Source organism: Nerophis ophidion, linkage group LG23 (assembly GCF_033978795.1).
Source record: "Nerophis ophidion isolate RoL-2023_Sa linkage group LG23, RoL_Noph_v1.0, whole genome shotgun sequence".
Taxonomy (NCBI): Eukaryota; Metazoa; Chordata; class Actinopteri; order Syngnathiformes; family Syngnathidae; genus Nerophis; species Nerophis ophidion.
Window position 1 is genome coordinate 24,515,153 of NC_084633.1, and position 10,000 is coordinate 24,525,152.

At 43.3% G+C, this 10,000-nt stretch overlaps 1 protein-coding gene across 1 annotated transcript in view; it reads left to right on the forward strand.

Moving 5' to 3' along the window:
- txn2 (thioredoxin 2) overlaps positions 1-10,000 on the forward strand; it is a 29,006-nt gene that overhangs the window by 6,267 nt on the left and 12,739 nt on the right. Inside the window, exon 2 of the mRNA XM_061885319.1 lies at positions 4,733-4,992. Within this exon, the coding sequence (XP_061741303.1) occupies positions 4,733-4,992 (260 nt within the window). The remainder of the gene's footprint in view (positions 1-4,732; positions 4,993-10,000) is intronic.

Below are 10,000 nucleotides of genomic sequence, written 5' to 3' on the forward strand. Positions count from 1 at the left end.
TTTACATCCAACACAATTTCCCTACTCATATGGAAACGCGGTTTGTGTATATATATATATATATATATATATATATATATATATATATATATATATCCATCCATCCATCTTCTTCCTCTATTCTGAGGTCGGGTCGCGGGGGCAACAACCTAAGCAGGGAAACCCAGACTTCCCTTTCCCCAGCCACTTCGTCTAGCTCTTCCCTTGGGATCCCGAGGCGTTCCCAGGCCAGCCGGGAGACATAGTCTTCCCAACGTGTCCAGGGTCTTCCCCGTGGCCTCCTACCGGTTGGACGTGCCCTAAACACTTCCCTAGGGAGGCGTTCGGGTGGCATCCTGGCCAGGTGCCCGAACCACCTCATCTGGCTCCTCTCGATGTGAAGGAGCAGCGGCTTTACTTTGAGTTCCTCCCGGATGGCAGAGCTTCTCACCCTATCTCTAAGGGAGAGCCCCGCCACACGGCGGAGGAAACTCATTTCGGCCGCTTGTACCCGTGATCTTATCCTTTCGGTCATGACCCAAAGCTCATGACCATAGGTGAGGATGGGAACGTAGATCGACGGGTAAATTGAGAGCTTTGCCTTCCGGCTCAGCTCCTTCTTCACCACAACGGATCGGTACAACGTCCGCATTAATGAAGACGCCGCACCGATCCGCCTGTCGATCTCACGATCCACTCTTCCCTCACTCGTGAACAAGACTCCTAGGTACTTGAACTCCTCCACTTGGGGCAGTGTCTCCTCCCCAACCCGGAGATGGCATTCCACCCTTTTCCGGGCGAGAACCATGGACTCGGACTTGGAGGTGCTGATTCTCATTCCGGTCGCTTCACACTCTGCTGCAAACTGATCCAGTAAGAGCTGAAGATCCCGGCCAGATGAAGCCATCAGGACCACATCATCTGCAAAAAGCAGAGACCTAATCCTGCGGTCACCAAACCGGAACCCCTCAACGCCTTGACTGCGCCTAGAAATTCTGTCCATAAAAGTTATGAACAGAATCGGTGACAAAGGGCAACCTTGGCGGAGTCCAACTCTCACTGGAAATGTGTTCGACTTACTGCCGGCAATGCGGAACAAGCTCTGACACTGATCTTACAGGGAGCGGACCGCCACAATAAGACAGTCCCATACTCTTTGAGCACTCCCCACAGGACTTCCCGAGGGACACGGTGGAATGCCTTCTCCAAGTCCACAAAGCACATGTAGAGTGGTTGGGCAAACTCCCATGCACCCTCAAGAACCCTGCGGAGAGTATAGAGCTGGTCCACAGTTCCACGACCAGGACGAAAACCACACTGTTCCTCCTGAATCTGAGGTTCGACTATCCGGCGTAGCCTCCTCTCCAGTACACCTGAATAAACCTTACCGGGAAGGAGTGTGATCCCACGATAGTTGGAACACACCCTCCGGTCCCCCTTCTTAAAGAGAGGAACCACTACCCCGGTCTGCCAATCCAGAGGTACCGCCCCCGATGTCCACGCGATGCTGCAGAGTCTTGTCAACCAAGACAGCCCCACAGCATCCAGAGCCTTAAGGAACTCCGGGCGGATCTCGTCCACCTTGCCACCGAGGAGCTTTTTAACTACCTCAGCGACCTCAGCCCCAGAAATAGGAGAGTCCACCACAGATTCCCCAGGCACTGCTTTCTCATAGGAAGACGTGTTGGTGGGATTGAGGAGGTCTTCGAAGTATTCCTTCCACCTATCCACAACATCCGCAGTTGATGTCAGCAGAACACCATCCGCACCATACACGGTGTTGATAGTGCACTGCTTCCCCTTCCTGAGGCGGCGGACGGTGGTCAAGAATCGCTTCGAAGCAGTCCGGAAGTCGTTTTCCATGGCTCCCCCGAACCTCTCCTCATCGACTGCTGAAGCCGCACACCGCTTGGCCTGTCGGTACCTGTCCGCTGCCTCCGGAGTCCTATGAGCCAAAAGGACTCCTTCTTCAGATAGGACTCCTTCTTCAGCTTGACGGCATCCCTCACCGCTGGTGTCCACCAAGGGGTTTTAGGATTGCCTTCTCGACAGGCACCAACTACCTTGCGGCCACAGCTCCGATCAGCCGCCTCGACAATAAAGGTGCGGAACATGCTCCACTCGGACTCAATGTCCAGCACCTCCCTCGTGACATGTTCGAAGTTCTTCCAGAGGTGGGAATTGAAACTTTCTCTGACAGGAGACTCTGCCAGACGTTCCCAGCAGACCCTCACAATACGTTTGGGCCTGCCAGGTCTGTCCAGCATCCTCCCCCACCATCGCAGCCAACTCACCACCAGGTGATGATCGGTAGAAAGCTCCGCCCCTCTCTTCACCCGAGTGTCCAAAACATAAGGCCGCAAATCCGATGACACAACTACAAAGTCGATCATGGAACTTCGCCCTAGGGTGTCCTGGTGCCAAGTGCACATATGGACACCCTTATGTTTGAACATGGTGTTTGTAATGGACAAACTGTGACGAGCACAAAAGTCCAATAACAAAACACCACTCGGGTTCAGATCCGGGCGGCCATTCTTCCAAATCACGCCTCTCCAGGTTTCACTGTCGTTGCCAACGTGAGCGTTGAAGTCTCCCAGTAGGACTAGGGAATCACCCGGGGGAGCACTTTACAGTACTCCCTCGAGTGTACCCAAAAAGGGTGGGTACTCTGAACTGCTGTTTGGTGCGTAAGCACAAACAACAGTCAGGATCCGTCCCCCCACCCGAAGGCAGAGGGAGGCTACCCTTTCGTCCACTGGGTTGAACTCCAACGTGCAGGCTTTAAGCTGGGGGGCAACCAGAATTGCCACCCCAGCCCGTCGCCTCTCACTGTCGGCAACGCCAGAGTGGAAGAGGGTCCAGTCCCTCTCGGGAGAAGTGGTTCCAGAGCCCCTGCTGTGCGTCGAAGTGAGTCCGACTATATCCAGCCGGAACTTCTCCACTTCGCGCACTAGCTCAGGCTCTTTCCCCCCCAGTGAGGTGACGTTCCACGTCCAAGAGCTAGCTTCTGTAGCCGAGGATCGGACCGCCAAGTGCCCTGCCTTCGGCTGCCGCCCAGCTCACATTGCACCTGACCTCTATATCTATATATATATATATATATATATATATATATATATATATATATATATATATATATATATATATATATATATAAATAATAGTGTTCATGTATGAGATCTAGGGCTGTCAATTGTGGCCAAAGTAATAATTAAGATTATTGTTATCAATATTAAAATCATGATTACTGATTTAAGTAAAGCGGTGTTGGGGTGTAAATGTAATACCATCTTGTCATTTGTAATGTGAAATAGAAAGACTATAGCTAAACGTTATGTTTATAGACAAATGTTACGTTTCTTTATCCTTAAATACAATCAACTTGTCATATTTTTGTCGTTACATGATGCTTTTATCTCTATTTTTACATTTTGCTAGAGTTTTTATTTTTGATATATTTTTAAGTTATGTACATTTATATGTAGATGTTGATGCTGTGTCGGAACAGATCCATTAAGAGTTTGAGCAGAAATATGTCATATAGGAATTAACTATACACAATAAAACATTAACAAAATGATGTGTCACAATCTTTTTTTTTTTGAACACCTCAGTGTTATGAAAAAAAACACAATGTTAAAAAAAAAAACCTGGTGTTTACTTTTTAATATCAAAATAAAACACAAAGCAGTTTGACTAATAAAGATGAAATCTAATAAACAAGCTTTGTTCTTCTCCAACGCATCCCTAGTGTCTCTGTTTGGCCAACAAAAAACCCCGGAGTAATACCTCTCACATCGAATAAACAATCTTCACCACCTGTGTTCAATTCGATGAAATTACTCAATATTTTAGATAGTATTGATGTTATTTGGACACTGATACATCCAGCCATCCATCCATTGTCCACCCCTTATTCCCTTTGTTTTGAGCAGGATGTGTAATGTTTCATATTCTCAATAGAACATTTAAAGTTTTGGTGTTGCTTGCTCATGGGTACTTCCTAGCGTCATTTATTGAACAGGCGTCAACCTGCAGTCCACTTGCATCTCTTATGCGTCACTGCCATGAACTGGTCACGCTTATCATTACACCATGTACCAAATAACAGTGTTTTGAGATTGGTAAGCGCAACCAGAATGAATACGTAGATTAGGTGCACCAAGTTATAAGGCCCACTGTCAATTTTGAAAAAAACTCAAGCATTTTAAGTATGCATATCGTCTGAAAATTATACTGTTGTTTGATAATGTCTTGTTTTCATGTTGGCATTTAAGCTAAGATGAAAACGGTGTTTTCATGTGCAATCTACTAATTTTATTAGTAAATTGCACAGTACAGTATATATTATGTTTTTTCCATCATTTTAATTGAGTGATCGTCAGGAGTTTTATCATTAATACTGTTTATGGTTAATATCTACAAAACACATATGAAGCCAGAACACTGCCAATAAGTTTGGTATTAAAATACATTTTTGCATTGTAGATCAAGATGTACACAAGTATTGATGCTCAGAAACATTCTATGAAAAACAAAATCACAGTTATTTAAAAATCGAATGTTTATAACTGATTTTGTTTGATTATATGATGGAGTCCTCACATTTCCTTTTGTTTTGAAGTGACAGTGCATTTATTTTTTTACTCTGGTTTTTTTTTTCCTGTTATCTGTATTTGTTACTTTCCTCGTAGCTCGACATGGACTATGTATGAATAAAATTGGCCCCCTGATGTCGTGTCTTCCCCAGATGGCTCATCGGCTGCTAGTACGCAGGATTTGGACGCTCTCCTCCAAAGAGATCCGCTGCCTTCCAGCATCCATCGCTGCCTACAAATCCTTCTCCACCTCCTTGCAGCCTTCCACAGCCCGGGTCTCCCTCCTCTCCCCCCCGCACACCTGTCCTCACCCCTTCCGCCGTCTGGTCTCTTTCAATGTGCAGGACAATGAGGATTTCACCGAGCGAGTCATCAACAGTCAACTTCCTGTGCTGATTGACTTCCATGCACAGTGAGTACAGTATAGAATTATGTGTTCTAACACAAGAATACTTCACAAAACACTACGCTGTGTGACAAGATCATTCCATACATTTCACAATGATGTTTAAGTATTTATGGACGAAACTTATTTTCCAGACTATGGAGCACACCTGTATATAAGCCACACACACTAAATTTTAGGGGGAGAAATGTTTTGCACGTATTCGCCGCACCAGACTATAGGTGCAGATATATACTTTGTGAAATGAGTTATTTACACAGAAATATTTTATAAATGTTTATTTACATACCTTAATTGTTTTCACATGCAACGCGGCAGTAAAACGACTGATCAAACAAAACAGAAGTCATCGTCATGGACCCACTAGTTGCGGAAGCTAAAGAGACTCAATAACTCTATGGTGATGTTTTGGTGAATTTTCTGAGGAATTTGTGAAACGAAAACAATGCAAAAAGAATGTCATTGTAGGTTAATAATACTAACACGGACACTCTTAAATATGTTGGCATATTAGCCAATGCACGTACAAATATGCATGAAAACACTCTTACAGACATCACACATGGGACATGTTAGTCAGTATAAACATTGGTTTATACTGACATAGGTACACTTCAAATGTGAGAGACAGAATGTTAAAAAAAATCCAGGAATTCACTTTGTAGGAATTTTAAATAATTTATCTGTAAATTATGGTGGCAAATAAGTATTTGGTCACTTCAAACAAGGAAGATCTCTGGCTCTCACAGACCTGTAACTTCTTCTTTAAAGGGGAACATTATCACAATTTCAAAAGGGTTAAAAACAATAAAAATCAGTTCCCAGTGGCTTGTTGTATTTTTTTAAGTTTTTTTCAAAATTTTACCGGTCCCGGAATATCCCTAAATAAAGCTTTAAAGTGCCTTATTTTCGAAACCACTATCCATTTTCCTGTGACGTCACACAGTGCTGCCAATGTAAACAAACAATGGGAATACCACAGCAAGATATAGTGACATTAGCTCGGATTAAAACTCGGATTTCAGCGTTTTAAGCGATTCAACAGATTACGCATGTATTGAAACAGATGGTTGGAGTATGAAAGTATTGAAGAAGAAACTGAAGCTATTGAGCGAATAGCTATTGACGCTATTCATAGCCATAGCATGGCCGAATAGCTGCGTTAGCATCGCCGGTAAAATGTGCGGACCAAACGATCAGGACTTTCGCATTTTGTGATAATGGAGCAACTTAAATCCGTCGATTGGTAAGTGTTTTTTTCGCATTAAATGTGGGTGGAAGGAAACGTAATATAGTTGCAAATGCATCTGCAGGTTATCCATACATCTCTGTGCCATGTCTGCTTTGGCACCGCCGGTAAATAGCATGTTAGGTTCGATTAGCTGGCAGTCACCAAATATGTCTGATTAGCACATAAGTCAACATCAACAAAACTCACCTTTTGTGATTTTGTTGACTTTATCATTACAAATGCATCTGCAGGTTATCCATACATCTGTGTGCCATGTCTGTCATCGCCGGTAAATAGATTGTTTGCATCGATTAGCGTAGCATGTTAGCATCGATTAGCTGGCAGTCACGCCGCAACCAAATATGTCTGATTAGCACATAAGTCAACAACAAAACTCACCTTTGTGATTTCATTGACTTTATCGTTGCAAATGCATCTGCAGGTTATCCATACATCTCTGTGCCATGTCTGTCATCGCCGGTCAATTGTGAAGACACTTTGATACATTCAATGGGGGTCTGGCGGCAGACACTTTTGCATCTTTGGGCCAGTGGTGCAACTTGAATCCCTCCCTGGTGCAACTTGAATCCCTCCCTGTTAGTGTTGTTACACCCACCGACAAGGCATGATGTCTCCAAGGTTCCAAAAAATAGTCGAAAAAACGGAAAATAACAGAGCTGAGACCCGTGTGTGTAATGTGTAGAAAATGAAAATGGCGGCAGTATTACCTCGGTGACGTCACGTTCTGACGTCATCGCCACCTGAGCAATAAACAGAAAGGCGTTTAATTCGCCTAAATTCACCCATTTAGAGTTCGGAAATCGGTTAAAAAATTATATGGTCTTTTTTCTGCACCATCAAGGTATGTATCGACGCTTACATAGGTCTGGTGATAATGTTCCTCTTTAAGAAGCTCTTCTGTTCTTCACTCGTTACCTGTATTAATGGAACCTGTCTGAACTCGTTTTCTGTGTAATAGACACCTGTCCACAGCCTCAAACAGTCAGACTCCAAACTCCACTATGGCCAAGACCAAAGAGCTGTCGAAGGACACCAGGAAAAGAATTGTAAACCTGCACCAGACTGGGAAGAGTGAATCTACAATAGGCAAGCAGTTTGGTGTGAAAAAAATAACTGTGTGAGGAGCAATTATCAGAAAATGGAATACATACAAGACCACTGATAATTTCCCTCGGTCTGGGGCTCCACGCAAGATCTCATCCCGTGGGGTCAAAATGATCATGAGAACGGTGAGCAAAAATCCCAGAACCACACGGGGGGACTTGGTGAATGACCTTCAGAGAGCTGGGACCAAAGTAACAAAGGTTACCATCAGTAACACACTATGCCGACAGGGAATGAAATCCTGGAGTGCCAGACGTGTCCCCCTGCTTAAGCCAGTGCATGTCCAGGCCGGTCTGAAGTTTGCCAGAGAGCACATGGATGATACAGCAGAGGATTGGGAGAATGTCATGTGGTCAGATGAAACCAAAATAGAACTTTTTGGTATAAACTCAACTCGTCGTGTTTGGAGGAAGAAGAATACTTAGTTGCATCCCAAGAACACCATACCTACTGTGAAGCGTGGGGGTGGAAACATCATGCTTCGGGGCTGTTTTACTGCTAAGGGGACAGGGCGACTGATCAGTGTTAAGGAAAGAATGAATGGGGCCATGTATTGTGAGAATTTGAGCCAAAACCTCCTATCAGTGAGGGCTTGGAAGACGTATTGAGTTGAATTTTTGTTATTGACCAATCCTTATTTTCCACCATAATTTAGAAATAAATTCTTTAAAATTCCTACAATGTGAATTCCTGGATTTTTTTTCACATTCTGTCTCTCACAGTTGAAGTGTACCTATGATGAAAATTACAGACCTCTGTCATCATTTTAAGTGGGAGAACTTGCACAATCGGTGGCTGACTAAATACTTTTTTGCCCCACCGTATATCTCGATATTTTGCCTTAGCCTTGAATTAACACTTGATACATCTAATCACAGCAGTATGATAGTTCTATGAGTCTACATTAAAACATTCTTGTTCATACTGCATTGATATATGCCCATTTTAAACTTTCATGCAGAGAGGGAAATCACAACTAAGTCAATAGACCAAAACTGTATTTATTAAACAGTTATTAAGCAGTGGCACAAACATTCATGTCATTTCAAAACAGAAAGTGCAAGATTGTCAGAGACATTTGAAAAAAGTTGGTGGGACGGCGTGGCGAATTTGCTAGAGTGGCTGTGCCAGCAATCTAAGGGTTACTGGTTCAATCCTCACCTTCTACCATCCTAGTCACGTCCGTTGTGTCCTTGGGCACCTTTGCTCCTGATGGTTCCTGGTGGGCGCATTTGCATGGCAGCCCCTTCCGTCTGTGTGTGAATGGGCGAAAGTGGAAATACGGTCAAAGCGCTTTGGGCTCCTTCTTAAAAAGGGGTAGAAGAGCACCATACAAGTACAACCCATTTACCATTTGAAAAAAAGCTATTAGCATGATGTCACTAAGTTGACATGTCAAAACAACACTAAATTAAAGTGTACTTTTTGTACAGAACGCCACTACAATAGTTTAAAACAAATAAAGGGCACTTTTGTGCATGATGTCACACAAGATATTTTAATTACTGTCAAATAAAAATGAGCTGTACAATAGGAAATCAAATAGTGTTCGTCCTTCGCTATGTGGTAGGTTACTGCGGACATTATCTCATTTTGTTGTTGACTAATTTTTTCATACGGTGTTGATCTCGAAATGTTTGCTTCGGCATTTTGATGGTGTGGGCGTGTGGCACCGGATTCAGATGTTGACATGCGGAGTAAGCACTCTTCATTTTCGAGCAGGTGACTTTTCAAATGATGCTACATATTACAGTAATGCTACTTTTTGTAGCAACGCTTTTGGCCCACACTTGACAAATTACGGTTGTCTGTTCGACATATTCCCACCTGAAGCCAAACCACTGCCAGACGATGGACCCCCTGCTGTGTTTTCTTGGGAATTAATTATTCCTTCATTTGCTACCAGATTTGCACCTATTACCACTCCGCTAGGCCCACAGCTAACGTTACCCATGCTGATACCTCACTTCTCCGCGAGGGCATATTCGTATGTGACGTATGTAAGAAGGTGCGCTTGCTGTCTGTGAGAAGCAGAGACAACAAAGAGTGATAAAAGCCTGTAGTGTAATGCCCGCAGCTAGAAGTAACTGCGTGAGAACGTATACTCGAATATCACGATATAGTCATTTTCTATATCGCACAGAGACAAACCCGTGATATATCGAGTATATTGATATATCGCCCAGCCCTAGTTGAAAGCACTAAATGGAAAGACACTGCAGCACCTGCAGTAAGCGAACTCGTCCAAAAGATTCCGCCATAGCACAAACAATAATACACCTTTTTATTGTATTTGCTTGTTCTTTTTTTTAATATTTATTTGCATTAAGGCCGTCTACAAAGAAAAATCCAGAAATTAGCCGCATGTTTTTTTTAAGCCGACATAGTAGGAAAAAAAAGTAGCAGCTTAAAGTCCCGAATTCAAATAATGCGCATGCCCATTGACTGATTTACGACCAATCACTACTTGAGGTATCATCATTTTATTGAATAACTACTGCATTTGACTGAAGCCTAGCAAGTGTTTTTTAAAATGTAAACAAAACAAGTCAGTGTTCAAATATTATAATCTCCGTTTGATAAAAAAAAAAGATTAAAAACCTATGATGAAGTAACTTGTCAGCATCGTTGGCCTTTTGCACATTATATTTTGTTCAT